A 24585-nucleotide genomic window follows, 5' to 3' on the forward strand; every position below is an offset into this window, starting at 1 on the left:
CAAGGACTACCTGTATTTTCTTTTTGATTCATTCATGTCTGAGGGCTAATATTCATAGAACATAGAATTATAGGATTGGAAGGGGACTTTGAGGTCCTCTTGGGTTACAAAAAATGGATCCCCCAACAAGCAGGGGGGAGGAGAGATTAAGTAAAGCAAAATCACCATCCCAGATTTACTCATTACTGTAATTGGAAAAAACTTGCTTGTGCAGTTGCAGACCAAAACCAGTGGCTACTTATCTTCCATTCTTATTTTTAGATCCAAACTAGTCTAATGAAATGTGCACACTTATCCTAAACACAGTTAGACAAGCAAAAGAATCCAAAACATTTGATTTTTAAACTTTAGTTAGATTTAAATATATCTTCCCTAAACTACTCAGATATACTTTTTACTGTCGTTCAGTAACAGATTCCGCAGAGTTTCAGCTCACCTACCTGAAGAAGGTGTGCTGTTCTACACAGCATTTCCATAAATGCTTGCATGCAGTTTTGTTGTGTGCTTCAAAAAAGAAGGAAGTTTCATTACACTGAAATAAAAAAATGATATTATTATGGGGCTCTGATGTAAAGTATTTGCACTTACGGTAATAACCTGACCATGTAAGTACTAAATACACTTTATATGTCTATCCCCTCCCCCCCCCCGGATCAAACACCATTTGTGATCATTGAGAATTTCACTGAAGTTATGCCTACTGATAAGTGTAGAACTTTAATCACTTTACCCTGAGAGATCAGCCATTACCTCAAGTACTATCTAAATCAATTTGAATGTTGGTAGGGCTTTTATATTTTTCTTTGGTTCACTAACTGGGAACCAAATATATGAACCAGAGTTGTTTTAAATACAAATTGATTTGTAGATTCAGATCCTTTACACATGTACTGCTGTATATTAAGGTTACATCTCTCTTATCTCTTTGATTTTTCCTATTCAAATGAAGGACAACATATTAAATTTTTTCTTTGTGGATTCTCTCTATTGTTCCAGCTTGTCAAAACTCTGTATTTTGAGACTGACAAAATAGATGCTTAGCAAAATAGATGCTCTAACTTTTTACTATCCACAAATTGGATAACATATTTTGTAATCCCCTATGAAACTAATTTATAAGTATGTTGAATGCAGGGTCTAGAACTACGACCTATAATATTCCACTTGACATCTCCTTCTATTTCAGTGTGAAGTCACTTGACGTATACTAACTGGATATAACTGTTCAACTAGTTCTGTAATTATTTAAAGATAGCATAGATCAGTCTACATTTTGCCCTATTTTCTACTAGAATTTCATTGGAAAATTATCATTAAAATCAATCTGAATAGATTTGGAAAATTGATGCAATGCAGTTTGGACATATCAATGCCGAAATTGAATACACTTGGATTTTCAGACAGATACAGAAAAAATACATCTGCACATATACAAAAGTCTGTTACATCTCTAATACGGTTTGAATCTTTCCAAATTGATTTGGGAATGTACACTTTGATGGTTTGAATCACTCTGGAGTTTCAACTTGGGAATGTTAATTAAATTGCTGAATTACTATAAAACAATAGTCATACAATCTACATATTTTACACAAGATATACAGTAGGTATTGTCTATCAGCAATGTTGAGAGACCTCATCAGCCAGACCACTGGCTCAGCTAGGATTTAAATGTTTGTAGTTCTCGGGTTTTTTCTTTTGCAGCTAGACATATTCTAATTTGGAAATTATGCTTAAGGGAGCTTCTTTCTTCTTGCTCTATCCCAACGTGTGTGTGTGTGTGTACATGTACACGTGTGCAAGTGTGTATATTCAGGTTTTTAGTCAGCAAGATTGTAAAAGGATTCTTTTTTTAAAGCAGGTTTTTATGAGCTGCTATGTAAGGTTTTCAGCTGAAAAATAGATAAAATATTTGAAATAAGTCAACAAGACTTATAAAACTACTTAAAAATAATAATGAATATATGTATATGTTTTGTGTCACAACCCCTGGTATGCCCAAATATGGGAGGAAGCATACTGCTTCCTTTCTCTGTCTATCGGCTCATCATATATATATTTGTGTTGCATTTGTGCTGATAACACAAATGTAACAAAGGCAACAGTAAAAATAATGGCTTTCTGTCTGGATGGTCTCTTGTTTAGAGTTGAGTTTTATTAGTATTTGTAGGCCGCCCTTTTCCCTGAGGGGACTCAGGGCGGCTCACACAAAACCGGGAAGGGGGAATACAGACATTAAGATAAAAACATATAAAAAAATAGTAGGCAACATACATTCTTCATTCGGGAGGGGTAGCTATCCTTATCCCCAGGCCTGACGGGCGAGCCAGTTCTTCAAGGCTATGCGGAAGGCTTGGACGGTGGAGAGGGTACGAATCTCCATGGGGAGCTCGTTCCAAAGGGTCGGGGCTACTGCTGAGAAGGCCCTCCTCCTTGTAGTTGCCAGCCGACACTGGCTGGCCGATGGGATACGGAGGAGGCCTAATCTATGGGATCTTATTGGTCGCAGGGATGTAATTGGCAGAAGGCGGTCTCTCAAGTATCCAGATCCACTGCCATGTAGGGCTTTATGGGTGACTAATAGCACCTTGAAGCGCATCCGGAGATCGACAGGTAGCCAGCGCAGCTCGCGGAGGATAGGTGTTATGCGGGTGAATCGAGGTGCACCCGCAATCACTCGCGCGGCTGCGTTCTGCACTAGCTGAAGTCGCCGGATGCTCTTCAAGGGCAGCCCCATGTAGAGCACATTGCAGTATTCCAGCCTAGAGGTCACAAGGGCCCGAGTGACTGTTGTGAGAGCCTCCCGATTCAGGTAGGGTCGCAACTGGCGCACCAGGCGAACCTGGGCGAATGCCCCCCTGGTCACAGCCGTTAAGTGGTGGTCAAATGACAGCTGTGGATCCAGGAGGACTCCCAAGTTGCGAACCCTCTCTGAGGGGTATAAAATTTGACCCCCCAGCTTGAGTGGTGGAATATTGGTCAAATCTTTGGGAGGAAAACACAACAGCCACTCGGTCTTTTCTGGGTTGAGCACAAGCTTGTTAACCCTCATCCAGTCCATAACGGCCTCAAGGCCCCGGCTCATCACGTCTACCGCTTCATTGAGTTGGCACGGGGCGGACAGATACAATTGAGTATCGTCCGCATATTGATGGTATCTAATCCCGTGCCTGCGGATGATCTCTCCCAGCGGTTTCATGTAGATGTTGAATAGTAGGGGGGATAAGACCGAGCCCTGATGCACCCCATAATTTAGGGGCCTAGGGGACGATCTCTGACCCCCCACTAACACCGACTGCGACCTGTCCGAGAGGTAGGAGGAGAACCACCGTAGCACGGTGCCTCCCACTCCCACCTCCCGCAGTCGTCGCAGAAGGATACCATGATCGATGGTATCGAAAGCCGCTGAGGGGTCAAGGAGGACCAGGATGGAGGAGTGTCCTTCATCTCTGGCTCTCCAGAGATCATCAATCAATGCGACCAAAGCGGTTTCTGTGCTGTAACCGGGTCTGAAGCCTGACTGGAAGGGGTCTAGGTAGTTTTGTGATGAGCCGATAGACATCTTGTGATGAGCCGATAGACAGAGAAAGGAAGCAGTATGCTTCCTCCCATATTTGGGCATACCAGGGGTTGTGACACAATACATATACATACATACATACATACATACATACATACATACATACATACATACTTACATACATACATACATACATACATACATACATACATACATTCCAATTTAAGAATGTGTTTTGGGGATGATCTCTCCAACTAATTTTACCTTACACTTCAATTGGTAATTTATCAACAACACGTGTGATTGCTACTTTTTATACCTCAGGACTGAATTTTAGACAGTCCATCTACCCAAACATGTTTCAGCAGGTATCAGTACCTGGCTGATCTTGTTGGAAGGTAAGTTGGAAGCTAACAAGAATGAACCTGTAAATATTTGACTGAGAGAATAACAGAGCTGCATGCTAGATTGAGAAACTGAAGAAATGTCCTGGAAGAAAGTCATTGCAAAACACTTATATACCATGTAGCCCATAAAGCTACAAAGATATCAGGTATTAGATATTTATTGGTTCACTTTGACACAGACCTTGGAAGAATAAGAGTTGAATTTTTGATCTCAAGTTATTATTGCCAAGTAGTTTGGTCTATTTATTTTGCAATCACCAAATATGAATATTACTTTACTGCCATTTAAAATGAGACTCAATCATCACTCCAGCTAACTTTTCTACCATATGCAGAATGTTTCCAATACCAAAAGGTTTTGGGCAAACTCTGTCCCAATCTCTTTGTTTCTTCATTACTGAATTACTGTGATGGCCAGTATACAATCCCAGTTGTAGTACAAAAATATAATTTCATCATTTAATTACAATAAGAATGGTTTTAATCAGGATTAGTAAAAAAAACGTCAAGTCATATACGGGCACAATTTGTTTCTTTTACTGACCCTGCAATTCCTTGCATTGAGGTGAGGTTGGGGAAATGAATGAAGCTGAGCATTTACTGGCTGGATGCCCTTGCTGATTCCTTTGTGCAGCTCACAATAGATATTGTCTCTTTGTGCCCAGGTAAATATCTGTCTTTATCTAGGATCACGGCCTCCTGATTGTGAGGTGAGCGCTCCACCTATAGGCCACCATGCCATTCATACAGGCACATTTATTATATGCATACATTATACATTAGTTGCCTTCAGGGGTGAAATCCACTTAGGAATGTGAGCACACATGGTCACTTCGCTCGCTTGCACCACCTCCAAACATGCTCAGGACTCCCAACTTCTTAAAGTATTTTTAACTACTGGTTCGGGAGAACCGATAGTTAAAAAATGCTTTTAAAAAGTTTTTTAAAAGTTCCGAAATCAGTTGTGTGACAATCAGGTGTGCCGCACGAGCTTCGGAACTTTTTAAAAACTTTTAAAAACATATTTTTACTATCAGTTTGGGCAAACCAGTAGCATTTTTACTACCAGTTCTGGCAAACCGGCCCGAACCGGTAGCATTTCACTCCTTATTGCCTTACTTTCATGTCACCTCATTTACGTAGACATTACAAGCAAGGCAAACATTCTACTGTAACAGTTGTGTTAGAAACACAAGTCTTCTTCTTCTTCCTAGTGTTTTCCTACAAGTTCAGCATCCGTTTTTGGATCAACCAAAAACATAGCATTTACCTGTGACTGGAACAGATTGACTGGCTTGTCACCCATGCATGATACTGTGGGTTACAGAGAGTGACTGACTAAAGTCACCCACTGAGCTTACATGCCTAAGGTGAGACTGGAACTCAATCTCCTGGTTTCTAGACTGATGCCTTAATCATTAGAGCGAACTGGCTCTCTTGTGTTGGAATTATAACTACCAGCTATGATCCAGAGAATATAATGCTGGGAAATGCTACATTATAAGAACTTTAAAAGTCCCACCTCAAATTTAAGAGACAGACAAACGAGCAGTAGTGGAGGTATTACTAATTATTTTCTACAATTTTTCATCATCATCTTGTTATAATGGTACTGAAAAAGGAGACTTACTTGTCCTTGAAATTCTGGCCATCACAGAACCACTGCAGTCACATTATCACAATCTGGGTACTTGGCAATTGGCTTGCGATATCCCATGGTCATGTGATCACTGTTTGCATCTTCCTCTGTCTGGAAATACCCAGTCCTGATCCTTCCACCCTGGAACTATTCCTTGTACGCCCTTCCCTGCCCAACCACTCCAGCCTTCCAAATTTGCATGTCTCTCAGGCCACTCACACAACCTTCCCTACCTGACAACAGCCATCCCTGGCCCCATACCTTACACAGCTGCCTGCTTGTGAGCTGCCTGAGACTCATTTAACAATGTGTGATTTCCATTGTTAAGTAGTCATGTGATGTCATGCTTTATGACCACATTGCTTGGTGATGGAAATTCCTACATCAATTACCATCCTTAACTAACTACTTATAATTAGCAATAGCAGTTAGACTTATATACCGCTTCATAGGGCTTTCAGCCCTCTCTAAGCGGTTTACAGAGTCGGTTTACAGAACAATTCATTGCAGATTTACCCATAAATCTCACAATTATTAATTATATTCTGAAGTTATTGGATTATAACCTACCTTTATTTTGTACTACTCAAGTTAGTGTAAATATTCCTGCCTGCCTCCTATTTTCCCCACAACATTTAAACTGTGAAGTGTGTTGGTCTGACCCACAATCATGCTGCCAGCTTATTAATGCCTTTTATTGTTTTCACACTTTTTACAGGGTTGCATAATACAATTAATTTAAAGTTATAAAAATATAAACTTACATCTTTTCCTAAAACTCTAAGTTCAAAGTGAGCTTCTTTGAAGTGGACTCTGGTAATTCTAGGCCTAAAATGTATTTTTTTTTAAAAGATAAAAAACACATAAAGATAGAAATGCATTAAATCAGGAAATATTGAAAGAATCATTCTAACTATAAAAAGTTAATACAATAACCATTCTTTAATTCCTTAGAAATATATAGGTACATCTATACCAATTCTCTATAATAGATCAGAAATTAATTCTAAATTAGAAATAAGCATTCCATAGTCCACCATGACCCTAAGCTGTATTTCCCCCAAAGTGTTTTATTGCAGTAGAAAATGTAAGTAATACATTATAGATGCAGGTAATAACTGAATATAGTGGTATGTATACAAAGAGAGCCTGTTAACACTGTTATCAATAGAAGAGAATATTTTTAGCATAGGGTTGAATTGTGGGATCTCACAGTCATATGACCACAATTTATGACTTTTTGCCAAAAACCGGCTTTTATTTCCAGTTTTTGCAAAAATGCCCTAGAGCAACCATGGGTTTCCTTAATAACTGATTCACTTAATGACCGAGTGATTCATTTAACAGCAATTGAAATAAAAGGTTGTAAAATCAGATTGGACACGTGATCACCTGCTTTACATCATCACAACTTATGACCATAATGAGCAGGCACTATTATGGTTATAAACCGAGGACTATGTATGTAGTTATCAAAGCATACATGGGTGTATTCACGCAATCATCAGGACTCACATCTCAATTGAAATGACTTTTTTCTTTACCAATTTGAGGAAAAATATTTCCAGTACTTGGAAGATTGAATAGATGGAAAAGAAGGAATAAAGTTTGTATATGTATTGTTGCTTGCCATCCATTTTGATATGGGCTATAGATTTTACTTACCAAAAATACTTTCCTACTTGCTTTTTATTCTTATAAACAACTACTCCTATAGGCTTCAGTCCCAGAAAATATTCAGATTTGTTTTCACCCTGGGAAAAAAATGTTAAATTAAGTTAAATTGTATTTGTTAATGTGATACTGTTTTCAAAAGAAAAATGTTTTTCATATAGATCACTGTATAGAGATAAAGAATAACCTTTTCTAAGCTAGTTCCATTATAGTAGTTGCAAAAAAAAAATCCATTGTCACTATTAAATAAGCTTCCACTCTCTCCACTTAAGTCTGAGCCTACTAATTATCTATTATTTCCTGTTATTTTGAACTTCTTAAGGACTTTACTCAGATTTTGTGTTACTTTTATAATTCTTGCCTGAGCATATCTGTTGCATGTACATATACCTTTTATCTTCTAATGACACTTAAAATAAACCCCTCAGATTTATAATCTTATACTTTTTATAATTATTTGCCTTTTGTATGGCAACACCACCACAATCTTTAACAGAAAGTTCCCTAATCCATGCTTATCTCAAATATGAATTTTGAAAGATTTAACTTTTGTCTTTAAAAAAAGGATCCTGTTCCAGAGTAACAGAATTACTGCTTTGCAGCAGGTAATCTAGGATTGCTGACCCTGTCCAGGATCCAGAGAATTATACAGTTCAGACTACAAACCTAGTAGGCTCAGTCTCTTGAACGTCTTCTAAACTGCTTTTGGAATGGAAGGAAGTAAAAATAAATTTGTGGTTCAGCACTATAATTTCCTTTTCAAGGAAAGTAAGTCAAGAGTTCTATTAACATAGGGATCCCCAACCTCCAGGACAAGGACCGGTCCTGGTCCATGGACAGTAAGGAAGCAGGCCTCACAGCTGGAGGTGAGAGAACAGAGGTGAGTGAGTGAAGCTCATATATATTTGCAGCCACTTCGCATCACTGTCTCAGCTCCACTTTAGATCATCAGTCATTATATTCCCACAGAAGCTCTAACCCTACTGTAAACTGCATGTAAGGATATAGGTTGCACGTTTCTCCTCCTCCGTCTATGGAAAAATTGTCTTCCACAAAACCAGTTCTTGGTACCAAAAAGGTTGGGGACTTTTAACTTTAAAAAATATTACTTACATAGACAGGATAAAGATCCACTCCATACATTTCAAGTGTCTTTGCTACTCCTAAGTAATTCAGTTCTGCCTCAGCTGGAACTTGGCCCCTGTTGAATAAATAGCAATAGCAGACTTATATACCACTTCACAGTGCTTTACAGCCTTCCCTAAGTGATTTACAGAATCAGCATATTGCCCCCAACAATCTGGGTCCTCATTTTACAACCTTGGAAGGATGGATGGTTGAGTCAACCCTGAACCGTTCAGAATTGAATTCCTGGAGCAAGCAGTGAGTTAGCCCTGCAGTACTGCATTCTAACCACTGCACCACCATAACATTCTTAGATGTATTTATTCAGAACAAAGTAAGTCCAGCTAAATGGACCTCTTATACAGCACATTAAAATCCTTACAAATTATAAAATACATTCATCTGGATTATATAATCCAAAACCTTCAAAAATCAGCAAAATATACAATCCTTCTACCATTTCAGAGATACATGTACTAACTATATGAAAAATATTTTCAGCTAAAGCTCATGCACAGTTTTTATTTGGAGCCTAAATGGGACTGTATAGAAACATTGATCCTTCAAAGAAGATAGGGTAAATATTTTAAGGAATATATTTAAAGTGAGAGATGTGTCCGGTGCAGTTCTTCATCAAGAGACTGGAATGATCAAAGTAAAGACTAATATATGGTTATGTTTTCTTACTACGCTACTGCCTTTTCCTTTGGGTTTATGCTCTTTCACTTTAAAGATAATTTTGAAAGATACTGAAAATTATTCCAGCAAAAATTGAAGTACTAGGAGTTTTCACAAGATGGAGTCTGATGACGTACTGTGGGCAGGCAATGTCAGTTCTTAAATAGCATTATGCATTTGGAAGGGCAACAAGATCAGTGTGTTCTCCTTAGAGACATATATTTTAGAAGTTAATCTTCTTTTTTAGGTCAGCAAGATATTTACATGAAATAATCATCTCCAAATTTAGAAGAATTCTAACCTTAATAAATTCTTATGTATTTTCAACAGCTTTTCTTCAGAGGAAAATGTTAAAAGTCTGGTAGACTTGCCCTTGTGGCGTAGTGACTATTGAATCTATATCCATATTCAGTTGTAATTGCACCTTTTATAAAAAATACATATTTACATTTTGTACACCCCTTTCAGTAAATTTTCTAGGACATTCAGATCTATTTTATGTAATATATTAATTCTCTTTCTTTGAATGTGGCAAAAATGAGTTTGCTTATAGAAGTCCCTATGAATTGACTACAGTGCAATAAAGTTCCTCTTTTATAGTTATTTGTACTTAGCATTTATTTTATGGTGATTTAGTGGAACACTGCTCACAGAACATATTGAACTTTTTTTTCAATACAAAGAAAAACAAATTGCTACTATGTCCATGTGATCAACTGTCCTAATAGAATAATTTATGTTACTCATTGTTCACAGAGAAAAATGTCAAAAAAGTTTTGTTTCTTTCATAGATCCTTCAATATACAAATGTGGCAACAGGCAAACTGGGGCTTCCTCTAATTGTGTTTGTCCTCCCCCAAATAGGTCTATAAATTCCAGTGGTGGAGCACCTATAACCCCAGGAGGTGAGCTATTCCACTCATTGCTCTATCAGAAAATTTCTCCTTACTTCTAGGCTAGCTTCCATCCATTACTTCTTGTCCTGCATTCTGGCGCCCTAGAGAATAAGTCAATCCCCCCTTTTCTGTGACAGTCCCTCAAGTACTGGAAGACAGTTATCATGTTCCCCGTGATCACTGCCCTGTGATGCACTGTTTCATCCAGGTGAAGATTACAGATACAAGAGTTTTAGTAGTTTATAGATTGCTTTCATCTTTTTTTTTTGCCCCCACCACTTTTGCTTAAACGTGTCATGCTTCTGAATCTATAGATTATACAGGATTTCCTGCCAATATTTTTTATGTTTATCTATACTATTTAGTGGTGAGATTTGCATATGCTAAATCATAATGTGGCATGCATATGTCTGGCATAACATGAAATGTAAATGAATCCATTTGTTTATAAACCATAGTTTATAAGCCTAGTAAAATATACTTCTCATTATAAAAGCATGAAGCCTCCTTCAAGTCAATTCAGTTGCTGCAATTTCTGTAATTTTGTCAGCAGCAGCAGCAACAGCACCAGGACCAGCAAAGAAGTGGTTTTCACTACCTTATCCCGGGGTGTATTTTAACTTCCTACTCTACTTTATAACCCCAAATAGTCACTGACTGTCTCCCATCTAAATATAAGCCAAGCCAAGACCTGTTTAGCTTCCAACTCAAGACAAAGTTGTCTAGATGCTTCCACCTAGATAATTGTCTATGGTTATGGACCTAGCTATCTGTGTTTTACTAAATAAACCATAATTTTGAAAAACAAACTAGTAAGATATTCAGACCAACATTTCCAGTTAGAAATCACAATCATATCCTAGCTGTAATATACATACAATACATAGAAAACACTAAGCCAAAATGTATCGTACTTCTGTTTTTCTGGATGGATAAGAAAGCCATCCAGCACGTAAGTATATTTTAAAAAAACAATCAAAGGAAAGGTCCTTCTCAGAGAGATCTGCTTCTTTACTGCTTCTTCTTTGCACAAGTTGTCATTTGACATTAATTAATAAAACCAAATTCTTACGTCAGAGTCTTGTGTATTTGTTCTATGGCATCTTCTAATTCTTCTTTTTGGTCAGGAACAAAACGGTACTCTGAAACATAACCTGCAGTGTTCTTGCATGGATCATAGTCTCCAAGTTCAGCTATACAATACACACAAAAATATGAATTCTTTAATTGCATACCTTTGGATAGATGTTCACCTAAATATTTTATTGAAATTATCCAAGTAAAAATTATCTAATCTTAAATAGCCAAATTAAACAAAATTATAGCATTTAATTCAAAAAGTGGAACATAAGAATATGGAAGAGAAAATGGGAACAGAAACATTCATACAGAAAAAAATAAGTATGGATTCCATTTAAGATGTTGTATTAAAACAGGCATTAGGGTGAGTATGGGGTGTCCTGTGCCTGACCTATTTTTATTTTGTACCCCCTTGCAGAAAAGAAAAATAAGAGAAAAGGGAATTACAAGAAAGTAAGCACGTATATAGAGGTGAATATATATTGTAAGGAATGTAGTGGTGCTAACAGACCCAAGCTCAGTGTATTCCCCATAGGATGCCTGCTAACTCCCTTGTAATTATTTCTTCATCAATTTCTTTGCTCTGTGAGGGAACGGTGAGAAAACATTAGTTCAGGCATAGAAGAAATTGCTTACAAAGAGAGCCTCTTTTTCCCCCCTTCCTGTCTTGCAAAAACAATTGCTTAAAAAGCAGCAGGGGGGAGGGGAGAAGGGGAAAAAACAAACAATCTTTGTAAGCAATCTCTCCTGCATTTGACATGTCTCCCCTCCAGTGGAGACTAGAGAGTAATGGATTACAAGAGAGTAACCGTACACATGATGTGAAACATACCAAGCTTTTGCATAGCATGTTCACAGCTACCAGTACACTTCATTCCTTTTTATATATATTCCACCTTGTGTGTCTCCTTACTATTTTGTAATTTATTCATTTCCAGTGAATGTAAATATCAACATTAATTCCCTTATTAATTATCCCAATGCTGTGGTGAGTATTCCAAATGATGGAGGGGGGGAGGAGAAAGCAGAAATAAAATTATTAGGTGGCAAACAAAAGCTTAAAGCATGAAACTGATTAATCTGGTCCGTTATAGATAGGAGCTTCTAGTTGGCTATCCCATTGCTGGGATGAGCTTTCCAAAGGATGGAGAAGGAAAACACAGTCACAGTCATATGGTTTCCAACTTAGTGACTGTTTCGCTTAACGATGACACATGGACAGCCTCCATCATTTTCAACTGGGAAACAACATTTTAGATCAAGCCAAATTCCAACAATCCTACAGGATTCCTGAAAGTTTGGCATTCAGATGATTCCACCATCAATAGACACATAGAGATAAATCTCATTTACACACCATTTAAGACACAACCAAAAGTCTAGGAAGGAAAGAAATAGCCTAGAATATAACCTCTCTAGCAACCAACACCCAGATTAACAGGAAATAGCAGCAGATAAACAGTCAAGGGAGAAGTCACACTCCACCAAGATTGGTGGCAACCTAGTAATGATAGTCCTCTCTTAATAACCCTAACTGAAACTGGCAACAGACTACTAAGCAAAGCACATGTGCTTTCTGGTTGGAAAGAGACATAACTGCTCAGTTTCACATTTGGCTTTAACCTGCCTTCTAACAGTGGTGGGTTCCGATCAATTCAGCCCGGTTCGCCCGGACCGATTGTAGCTTGGCAGCTTGGGTTGCTGGAACCAGCAGCAACCCAGCCTACCACGCCCCGAACCGGTTCTTCATCTTGTGTTTTGCTTCCGAGCATGCGCAGAGCAATTTTACTTGTACTGCGCTTTACTGCACACCGCACGCATCAAGCATGCATGCACGGGCCACATCCCTGGCAAACTGGCAGTAGTCTCTGCCAGAAACCATCCCCACCTACTAACCATTCCCTTCACCCTTTGGAATGCTCAAGTGCCTGTTTATTGTCTTATACATATCAAAAGCAATGCAATTACTCCTGCAAACTGGTACTGGGAGGTGCAGGCAGGCTATGCAAACAGCTTACAGAACTCTCTTGAAATGTCTCTCCAATCTCTTGGTGGAAGTAGAGCAAGCAATTTCTATAGGCAATCTTTGCCTGAGCCTCTCCTGCCCCCCTCCCGATCCCCGATTATCTTCAATATCTCCCCCAGTTCTGCAATTCTTCAGAATGATACTTTGAAAAGAGAATATTGGATTCTAGATTGAAGACAGAAAAGAGTGATGTGATGTGATGATTCTTAAGTCTTATTAAGTGGAAGCCCAAAAGTTACAATACTAAAAAAGCAAAAATGCCATTGCCTAATTCATTTAAAAGAATGTGAAGGAATTGGATGGTTATATAATTTTGTAAGTGAATAAAATAATAAATTTGTTTTATTTATATATTTATTAAATTTATATCCTGCCCATTTCTCCATTAAGTGACTCTAAATAAAATGAAATCATTACAAAGGCAGTCTGGAAACACACTATTACCATAAGATATACAAGTTCAATATAATTGAACATTTTATGATGTGGTCCTACATAAACTGAACCCAGTTTTGGATGAGTTAAAACTGTACATATATTCACTTTGCATAGTAAATACTAAAGAAGACACAGCTCTTTTAAAGGCTAACTTATCTGTGGACATTCCCTTCCCCACTGAAAATTTAATATGGAGTGGATCTCTGATAAAGTTACCATTTTTAGTGTGCAAAAGTACATGCACCAGCAAATTTTGATAATCTTGAACATTGCCCCAAAGCTAATCTAGTGCATTAGGTTTAGTGAACCTAAACCATTATGTTTAAAACAGGAATCAATATTTTTTTAGGAAACCATGACTAAAAATGCTGATCTTACATTATGTATGTCAACCTTGTGTGAATATAGGTACCCAATGCATGCATTTATTATCCCTCTGGAATGCCTCTTGAAGGAGAAGAAATTCATAACAATCCACTACTTTCAACTCAAAGAAACACAGGCTTTAAGATATAATCAACCCTGTACTGCAAATAAAAGGCAGTATTAAAAAGGGAAATGCTGTATCAGGACATACCCTGTATTGCATAAGCTCCCAACTGAGCAGCAATGTTGACAGGACAAGGCAAACGCCCTTGTAAGACATCTTGCTTTACCTGCAAAAAGAACTGATACCTGAAACAAAGGCAAAATGAGCATTAGCACATACAATTGAAAACTGCTTAACATGCTCATTTTTCTATGCAACACTTTTATTTATTCTATTTAATTTATACTAGTATTGTTCATTTAAGTTTGAGATGGGATTGTGTTTTAAGCTAGTTCCACATTTATTCAAATGTACCGTGTTTTGCCGAAAATAAGACATGCCCTGCTAATAAGCCCAATTGGGCTTTTCAGAACATGCGCAATAAGCCCTCCCCTGAAAATAAGCCCACCCCCAACTATTTAAGCGCATGCGCAACCGGTCCCCGCCATTACCACTGTACTACCTACCGGTACACCTTGCGGGGTAAAAAGAGGGCTCGCCGCAAAAACAGCAGCAGGTGAAGCAAAGTGCTTCCACCCCCTGCCCTTCCCTCCCGCTCAAAAAGAGCCCACCACAAAAACAGCGGCAGGCTAGCAATGCAATCACCCCCTCCCGCCTGTTCCTTCTCGCGCAAAAAAGCACCACCCACCCCAATGGTAAAGACAGCCTGCCTGGTTTCTTTCCCCGCTGTCCCTTTAGCGAGGGGTGGCAGGTGGGGAGGGGAGAAGTGAGGTGCGCCTCTTACCTTTCCAGCTCCATCATGTTCCTCGCCCTTTCACCCATTGAATCAACTTGTAAAAAAAAAACCTCATGAATTCAACTCGCGAGGTTTTTTTTACAAGGGGATTCAGTGGGCAAAAGGACGAGGAACGCGACAGAGCTGGAAAGGTAAGAGGCGCGCCTCGCGGCCCAACACCGCCCACCTTGCTCCAATGATAAAGGCAGCCTGCCTGGTTCCCTTCCCTGCGTCTCTTTAACGAGGGGTGGCAGGTGTGTGGGGGGAGAAGCGAGATGTGCGTCCTAGCGCTACCAAAGATTGACAGCTTCGCTGCCTTCCTCGCCCTTTACTAACTGGGTAAAATCAATTGTCAAGTGTAGAGTTGGGTATCATCAGTATGTGGATGATGTCTGACTGTATATCTCAACCCTGGATACACAGCTGAACCTATTAATGTACTAATCCAATCTGTGGAGGCTGTTTTGGTCTGGATGAAGAACATACTCCAGTTGAATCCTGACAAAACTGAGTGGCTATGGCTATTTGTGCCCCCTGGTTGCTGGATGTTTTTTTCTATTTTCAGTTTTGGATGGGGTTGCACTTCATGCAAGAACTAAAGCAGAATGTGGTTGTCCTCCTGGACACATAGTTTCTTCTCTATGAACAGCGTTATCTCACCTACCAGTTGTGCCTGCTCCTTGACCAGGAGTACTTCAGCTGATTACTCTCACTCTAGTCATCTCACAACTGGACAAATAGAATGTTTTTTTAAAATGTATTTATTTCACCTTTGTTGAGTCTCAGTGGCGCAGTGGTTAAAGTGCAGTACTACAGGCCAGCTGCCTGCAATTTGGCAGTTCAAATCTAACAAGGCTCAAGGTTGACTCAGCCTTCCATCCTTCCGAGGTACGTAAAATGAGGACCCAAATTGTTTGGGGTAATATGCTAACTCTGTAAACTGCTTAGAGTGGGATGTAAAGCCCTGTAAAGTCGAACATAAGTCTAAATGCTATTGCTACAAATAACTTATGGTAGCAGACACATCCAACCTACCTGCCTCCACCTATTTTTCCCACAATAACAACCTTGTGACGTGAGGTGAGCTGAGAGAGAATGACTGCTGCAAGGTCACTCAATAGGCTTTCATGGCTAAGGCAAGACTGGAATCATTGTTGTCCGCTTTCTAGCCTGGTGCCTTAACCACTGGACCAAACCGTCTACATGGCACTGCTCTTGAAGACCTTCCTGAACCAATATCCGATCCAAAATGCTGTTGTTTTAAATTGTACAATGGATATTCTAAACCACTTGAGAGTCTTTTGTAGTGGGACCTACAAAAAACTATTATGGTTGGTTGGTCACCCAACCAGACAAATCTTTGGACTGGATTTGGAATGTTTGTCTACTTTTGAGTCCTTACCAAGGCCATAAGACAGACAAACGTTGATATTGCCACCAGAAAACACAGACCAAATGAAAATTTTGTGTTTGCAATCTATACTATATATGCCTATTTAGAAATGTCATATTTCCTCTATTGTAGACAATTAATGAATGCTTGGTTTATTTATCTTTAGTTCAGATGCAAATTATTTTCCCCTTTCAAATGTACAGGCATACTTACTTACATACTTACTTACATATTGGGTAAACTTACTGAGAATTCTTTTTTATTGTTATTAATTTTAAATCTTTATTTGCTTTGACATCTTTTTTGTGGCTCAGGAGTGCCCCTATCAGTCCATAGTCTTAGTATTAAGAATCTTTATAGAGAGATGTTAGTATTTTAATATTATAGTATCATATTAACTATAACATAGTATTATATATAGCATTGTGTTGACAACCTTAGCTTTTAGTGATCTTTTATGTCTTATAAGTTTCAGCTTTGTTATTAAAATGGGTGTAATCTTTCCTTATTATATTTTATGCTGGTCTATGATTAAAGTAAGGATTTAACTGACATTGATTGATATGGCACTATGGTATTGTATGCTATGAATACCATGCGATTAACATTATGAAGTGAAAGTTGTGTATATAGAGAAGAACCACAAAAAGCATCTACCAATTTAGATCACTTTGAAACATGTCTGCATTACTAAGTTTGAAACATTTGCAAAATACACACTCCATATCAGGGACGTGCAGTCATTAGAGGCAAGGGAGGCGGGGCCTCACCAGTCTCCTCAGGGAAAGGAAAGAATTTTAAATATTTTTTAAAAAATAATTAAAGCCAGGGTAGTTACTACCAGATTTCAAGTCACAATGGCTGCTCTCAGTATTAACTAGGAGGAGGCCAGAGAACTCGGGGCCTCCTTTGCATAAGGAATTTTTCGCCTTTTAAAAGTTAAGAAAGAGTTAAAAAGCGAAAACTTTCATATGCAAAAGAGGCACTGATTCTCCCGCCTCCTGATGGGGGAGCAGCGAATCATGACTTATGAGCACGCTTACATTGAACACGCTTACATTGGGCGGACAAGAGGAGAGTTGAGAGAGTTTCCACAGCTGGAAAAGGTATGTGGATCGGACGGAGGGAGGGATTCAAATGTATTGTAATTAAATATGTAATTTTTTTATTGTGGAGTGTATGTGTGTGTGAGTGTGTTTCTTTCTTCACAGCGGTCCGGTGAGGTCGGAGGAGGAGGGGGGGCGAGGTGGCGGAGCACGGAGGCGGCAGGGTCGTTCTCGCCGCTGTGTCCCAACAGGCCAGGCGTCTCGCGTTTATGTCCGCCATAAACGTGAGATGCCTGGCCTGTTGGACACAGTAGTGGCGGGGGTAGAAAAAGGCTGGGTGGGCTGGCTGGCTGGGGAGGGGGGAGCCCTTTAAAGCCCAGCACCGAGCGGGGAGGAGGAGGAGGAGGAGGAGACCGGTGAGTCCAGGCAGGGAGCAGGTCGGGCAGGGGGTGGGTGGGCTGGCTGCAGGCCGGGGCAGCAGGATTGTTCGTCGGAGGAGACGATTGTTCGTCGGAGGAGACGGGGGGGGGCAAGGTGGTGGAGCGCGATGGCGGCGAGAACGATAAGTATCTCAGATGGAGCCAGGACACCCGGAAGGCAAGCCGTCACTTAAAGGCATGCCGAAGTGCCGGCTTGCCTTCCGGGTGTCCCGGCTCCATCTGAGATGCTTCTCGCCGCTGTCGCGCTCCACCACCTTGCCCCCCCCCCCGCCTCCTCCGACAAACAATCCTGCTGCCCCGGCCTGCAGCCAGCCCAGCACCGAGCGGGGAGGAGGAGGAGAAGAGCGGTGAGTCCAGGCAGGGAGCAGGTCGGGCGGGGGGACGGGGACTGGCTGCAGGCCGGGGCAGCAGGATTGTTTGTTGGAGGAGGCGGGGGGCAAGGTGGTGGAGCGCGACGGCGGCAAGAAGCAACACCCCTGCCGCTGTGTCCGACAGGCATCTCGCATTTATGTCCGCCATAAACGCGAGACGCCTGTCAGACACAGTGGCAGGGACATTGCTTCTCGCCGCTGCTGCGGTCTTGCCTCACCAACGGTAATCCTCACCGCACGTCACTGCTCCATATAAGCCTAACTTCAATTAAGATGACTAAAATGACACTGGTTCCTACATATATTCATGCATTCAACCATAACTATCTGCAGAATAAAAATCTTCATTTGTGAGGTTGTTGACCCTGATAATGCTAAGTTTCAAGGCTTATGCTAAACTCAAACCACACCACATTATAAAAGGCTTTCCCTTACTAAACACCTGCACAGAAATCACAACTGTTTGCAGAAACCAAACATAGTTTGAATAATGCTGTAAGGAATAGGATTCATTGTATATGCTCATCTAGTGAGTATTCTGGATTTACTTAACAAAGGATCAAATCTTAAAATGACTTAGCATTTAGAATCCTGGCAAATCTTGTAAAGTTTATTGCAAAGAATGCTTGGTTTCTTTTTCTGAAATCCCTGTTTCTTTCAACAGAACATGTTTCCATCTTTTAGTACATTTAAAAACATTTCTTGTTTAACATCTTTCTTAATTAAAGCAGAACAGATGGCTATATGGGCTAATAAATTTCACCTACAAATACTTTTTTCATGTAGAATATTTCTCACTCTGTTGCATTTATCAGCTACTAAACCAGATATAATAGTATAATAATTATAAAATGCAAAAGGTCACATTATGTTACAGAGAGGACACATAAAATGCAACAACAACAGCCATATTTTCCTCCATCAAATCTATCTGCTGGGGCAGAGAAAGCTGTAAATGTGTACATAGGCAATAAATATAGAAATACATCAATTATTCTAGATTTTACATTGCTCTGACATGATCTACTGTCATCCATGAAACCTGCTTTTGTGCATTCAGAACAATAAATTATCATGCACGTTATGTTTACTGGAACAAAGGTGGAAGTTGCATCACACTTGAACAGGTCTATTTAAAATGAATACAGAATCTGATGATCAAACCTTCTTTATAAATAACTTACAAGTGTTTATATGACTTGATCTTTCATTACAGAAATATATAAAATGTTTCTAAAATATTTCTTAGATAAAATACAAAAATAAAATATATAAAATATAAATCTGAAATATCAATTTTGCTTCTAGAAGGATAGTGAGTAATGCTATGAATGTAATTAATTATTTTTGCCCTTAATAAATTTTTGTCAAAGAAAAATGATGTATATGTTACTTTCAATGTGTGAAATTAGACATTTTATAGAAAGCCTAGGCTAACTATAGAATATCAAAATGGGATGTCAAAGTATAAAATGCTTAATATTTCACACAATTCTATGCAATACCAAAAGGCAAACTGCCCAAATATAAATACTCCCACTAAAATGCCATCTAGTTTTCCTTGTTGCAACAAATACTGGTCTTTTTCTCTTGGTTTTTTTTTCCCATTAAGAAAGTCCTGTACTTTATTTTGCATTTCTTCTTACATTTTCATATACATCTTTTCTAGAAAGCGTTAAGGTTAGTTTTAGGCTAATCCTAACTCTAACCATAATCCCAAACCTTTTCATGACTCTCTTTTCATACTTTGCCTAAATAGTTCTTGTTATTCTGCATAATGCCTAGGTAGGTATTATATACAATGCCTAGGGAAAATATATAGCATATTAAAATAACCCGGAAATTTCATACTTCACATATAATCTTCACAAATTTAATACAATTGAGCCAGAGGTATTTCACGAGAAGAGTACTCCACTCTTCTGCTTCCAATAGAATACCTTATGCCACTAGGCTTGAAATTTTGGGCTTGGACAACCTAGAACTACGCCGCCTACTGTCTGACCTAAGCGTAGTACACAAAATTATCCTACCAACGTCCTACCTGTCAATGGCTACCTCAGTTTCAACCGCAATAATACATGGGCAAACAATAGATACAAACTCAAGGTAAACTGCTTCAAACTTGCAGAAAATATGACATCAGCAACAGAATAGTCAATGCCTGGAATGCACTACCTGACTGTTGTTACATCCTCAAACCTCCATAGCTTTAACCTTAAACTGTCTACTGTGGACTTCACCCTATTCCTAAGAGGTCTGTAAGGAGGCATGCATAAGCACACCAGCATGTCTACCATCCCTGTCCTACCGTCCGCATTTATTCATACTCCTGTGTTCATGTCCATGTTTATACTTATATCTGTTATCTCATACATGTTTGACAAAACCAACCAACCAACCAACCAACCAACCAACAAACATTCTATAGATTTCCATTATATGCAATGCCAACTTTTCACACCTTGTGAACACATATACTGAAACATGAATTTTTTGGATTCCCCATTTATTTCCATTTTATGCTTTGTAAATTCCTTCCTCCATTTCCCAAACATTTTTCTCATCAGAATATCCAACCAACACACACGCACACAAAACAAGCAGTACAAAATGTTGGATTGTGCATATATAAAGTTAAGACCCATTAGATGGAACATTACTGACTCTCACTAAGACTCAAGTGATTTGAGTAAGCTATTTCTCACTATTTTTAAAATACCATATTGCTTAATACTGAATAAATTAAAGCTTCACTACTTTGTCTTTGCCTTGAAATATAGTCAATTTTCAATCTACTTAAAATCACATTAAGTCTTTTTTGTTAATGTTGTTAAGAGTTACCTGGTGATTTCTTCTTTTAGTCTGCATGGATCTTCTGCATAGTATTTAACACCAAAATACAATGTGTAAGGTGGACCAGCTGTTAGAAATAAGAAAACTATATAAAATTAAATCATAAGGATATAATGTATATCTGAATATACTTTGATACCTTGTTTTTCTTTGATACCTTATTCAGTCAAGCATTCACCTGCTTTTGTTTGTGATTTTAGTTATATAACAGCTATTAAATTATCTTTCCTTTTTTTCTTAGAACACAATTCAAAATAATTTACACTGGAGTGCCTCAATTAATTTTCAGATATTAAAATTTTAAATATCCCCACTGAATTTTTTCGGCAGGAACCATAAGCTATTAAACTTATTCATGCACATACCAGAATAAAACAGAAACAGGATTGAAATAAGAATGTTTGTACACAGGTTGAAAAATACATTTTAGCACTTAAATCAGTATGTTCAGTTTTGAGATTGATCAATATTTCTACATACAAAATAAACTTGTGTCAGATTTCTCAAAAAGATTGGATTTATAGATGTACTTTCTAAGCCTCTGTGTCGCTAAATAATATTTATAAAGTTCAAATTATATACATACTATTTATGAGTTCCTTATGCTCTGCAAGTGTCTTTGTAGGATCCAGCCAGAACTGTAATTATATAAAGAAATGGTTAAGTTATTAAAAATATATATCAACATATATGCTACTTACAATTCAAAACTTTAAAGATTTTGCCATAGACAAAATAAATCAAAACATTATACAAAATTTCCTATAAGTTTTCCCCACTACTTTATTGCTGTTGAAGAGATTTTGGTGCGATATATGTATTTTAAGATTTAAAAAATAATGCCTCTATTCCAGTGTTTTTCAACCTTTTTTGTACAAAGGCACACTTTTTTCATGAAAAAAATCACGAGACACACCACCATTAGAAAATGTTAAAATTTTTTAACTCTGTGCCTATATTGACTATAGGCAGGTGTTTTTCCCACGGCACACCTTATACTATGTCACGGCACACTAGTGTGCCGTGGCACAGTGGTTGAAAAACACTGCTCTATTCTGCCCATATTAAAAATATAGAAAACTGCACCCCAAAATCAGTAATGTCTATCACTAGTCAGTTTGGTCTAATAATTAAAGCACTATGCTAAAAAACAGGAGGATGTGAATTCCAGTCTCACTTTAGCCAACTAGGTGATTTAGACCAGCCACTTTTCTCTCAGCTCAACCCATGTCACTAGATTGTTGCTGCTATGGAGAAAGTAGAAAAAAAAAGGTGGGCTGGATATGTTCGCCACCTTCAGTTATTTACAAAGATAATAAAAGTGGAATACAAATAAATAAATAAGGGTGAAGGTTCCTTGTCTGAGCTTGTGGATTGGTTTCCGAACATTTCATTACCAGGCTAATTAACATTTTCAGTGGAGTTTAGGGGATGTCATGGTCAGTGTTTTTCTGTTTATAAGGTCTTTGTGTGGTCAGTCGGTCTTGTGATAGATCAGGTATGAGTGTGACAAGTGAGTGTCTTGTGATAACAATATAAAAGACACCTAAGAAAAATGGAAAAAGAAAAACAGCTAACACCACTAGAGAGAAAGGACATGCAATCACCAGATTCCTCCACACCCAGGTTCTACGAACTCCCCAAAATACACAAGAATGGGATCCCTTACACCCAATTGTGTCTCTACCTGAAATACCAACATACAAGCTAGCAAAAAGCCTGCAGAGGAAACTCAGACACCTGGACAACAACTCAATCGTCTCAATAAACTGCCCAGAACAATTTCTCCAATGCATCAAGCACACCAAGCTAATGAGGACTATAAGAGGGTGGCGGATAGGTCTCAGCGTGCGGTGCCAGAGTTGGCTGTGGGGGATCGCATATGGCTGTTCACACGGCATCTTCCATCCCCCCGGCTGGCTAAGGACCACCAGTATCTTAGGCCGTTCCCAGTGGAGACCGTCATCAACCCTGTGGCCTATTGCCTGACCCTGCCATGCTCGATGCGAGTGTACCCAATGTTCCATTGCTCGCTCCTGATCCCTGGGCTTGTCCAATCCGCCAACCATCTCCACCCCAGCCATCACTGCGTAAGGCAGAGAAGCAGCTAATGCACGAAGTGGCCCAGATTCGGGATTCGAGATGGCTAAAGGGACGATTCCAGTACTTGGTGGCCTGGAAGGACAATGGGTCGGATGGGGGGACTTGAGCCAATGTGACGGTCGTGCATGCCCCCGCTTTGATGCGGGCCTACCATGCCCGATATCCCTCAAGGCCACATCCCGGGGAAAGGGCCCTGCGGTGAAGAATAGTGTTGTGGCCCAACAAGATCCGGTTGAGCTGCTGATGGACTTAGATAGCAAGGAACCATATGAGTCTGCCAGGGAAGATGTGGAGGACCCTGGGCAGGGTTCAGACTCAGAGCAGGGACCAGAGAGGCTGGTTGGCCACCAGGAGGCGCCTGAGGCATGGAGCAGTGGGGAGGACTCAAGGCAGTTTGTTCCTGACACCAGACAAAGAAGGGCGGCAAAATGGAAGCAACAGCTGCGGAGGCAGACTCAGAGACGATAATTAAGCCCAGGTGGTTGTGGCTTGGCCTCTCCCAAGAGAGTATATAAGTAAAGAAGTGGAGAGGAGTCATTTGCAAGACACAACCATTTGAAACTGTATTGGAATACTCTGTCTGTCGTGTATCTGTGCCTGTTGGATTTTCAACTAGTCTTGCATGTGAGTCATGGCTGGGCCTTCAGCCAAAGGAGTTGATAAAGCTGTGATTAGAGAGTGGCAAACAGCCAAGCCTGTGTCTGGGTGATTTGCAGGTCGGAGGGGGGAGGAGTTCAGAACACAGCACCAACCACAACACATCACACAGCCAACCACCACACAAGCCATCACCTTTAGTAATAGCACAAGCCCACAAACCCACAGCTAAACTCCATCAGGAATTATCCAGAACCAAATACAAGATATACAAGGATGAAAGAAGCAATGTAATCTACAAAAATCAACTGTAATAATTGCAATCAATTTTATATGGGACATCAATTAAAAACCAGGATCCACGAACACTGGTCGGGAGTCGAATGCACAACCCCAAATTTTTAATCTCTACTCACACTGACACCAAATAGCACCAGTTTGATTGGAGCAACACAAAGCTCATTGGCCACAATACCACCTGAACTATGAGTTCATTGAAGCTTGGCACTCCATAAACAATTCTATCAACAAACATCTTACAGCTTCTGAGAATCCAAATCAACCACACAACTAATTAGAGACAGCACCGACCTTCAACCAACCCATGCAAGCCCCCCCCAACCAGCACTTCACCTTCCAATGACCCTCACTTCATGTAACCTCCCCATCACAAGTCTCTCACAGATGACCCACACCTGACCCATCACAACATCCATACTTGACACACCCACATTCATTGTAAGACCCATTTCCACACAAAGCCCTTATAAACAAAAGAACACTGACATCCCCTAAACTCCGTTGATGTTACCTAGCCTGCTAACAAAACGTTTGGACACCAACCCATAACTTTCACCTCATCCTATACCCGAGCTACCAGATATTTGCAACTATAGCAAATAAATTTCATTTCATTTATTTCATTTGTATTCCGCCCTTTTCACCCGAGGGGGACTCAGGGCGGCTCACAACTTGACAAGGGGAAAGGGGATACAAACAGTTTGACAACAACACAAAACAATACATAATTT

At 39.5% G+C, this 24585-nt stretch overlaps 1 protein-coding gene across 2 annotated transcripts in view; it reads right to left on the bottom strand.

Annotated features, from left to right (window-relative positions):
• EPB41L4A (erythrocyte membrane protein band 4.1 like 4A) overlaps nucleotides 1-24585 on the bottom strand; it is a 90111-nt gene that overhangs the window by 29967 nt on the left and 35559 nt on the right. For both annotated transcript variants that reach the window (XM_087715804.1, XM_087715805.1), the window contains exons 4-11: nucleotides 21441-21492; nucleotides 20843-20921; nucleotides 14061-14158; nucleotides 11012-11132; nucleotides 8354-8441; nucleotides 7232-7320; nucleotides 6331-6394; nucleotides 441-532 (exon numbers count right to left, since the gene is read on the bottom strand). In XM_087715804.1, coding sequence (XP_087571930.1) covers nucleotides 441-532; nucleotides 6331-6394; nucleotides 7232-7320; nucleotides 8354-8441; nucleotides 11012-11132; nucleotides 14061-14158; nucleotides 20843-20921; nucleotides 21441-21492 — 683 coding nt within the window. The remainder of the gene's footprint in view (nucleotides 1-440; nucleotides 533-6330; nucleotides 6395-7231; nucleotides 7321-8353; nucleotides 8442-11011; nucleotides 11133-14060; nucleotides 14159-20842; nucleotides 20922-21440; nucleotides 21493-24585) is intronic.

Source organism: Thamnophis sirtalis, unplaced genomic scaffold, assembly GCF_051295495.1.
Source record: "Thamnophis sirtalis isolate CommonGarterSnake01/CBP01778 unplaced genomic scaffold, rThaSir2_p1.2 scaffold_5, whole genome shotgun sequence".
NCBI lineage: Eukaryota > Metazoa > Chordata > Lepidosauria > Squamata > Natricidae > Thamnophis > Thamnophis sirtalis.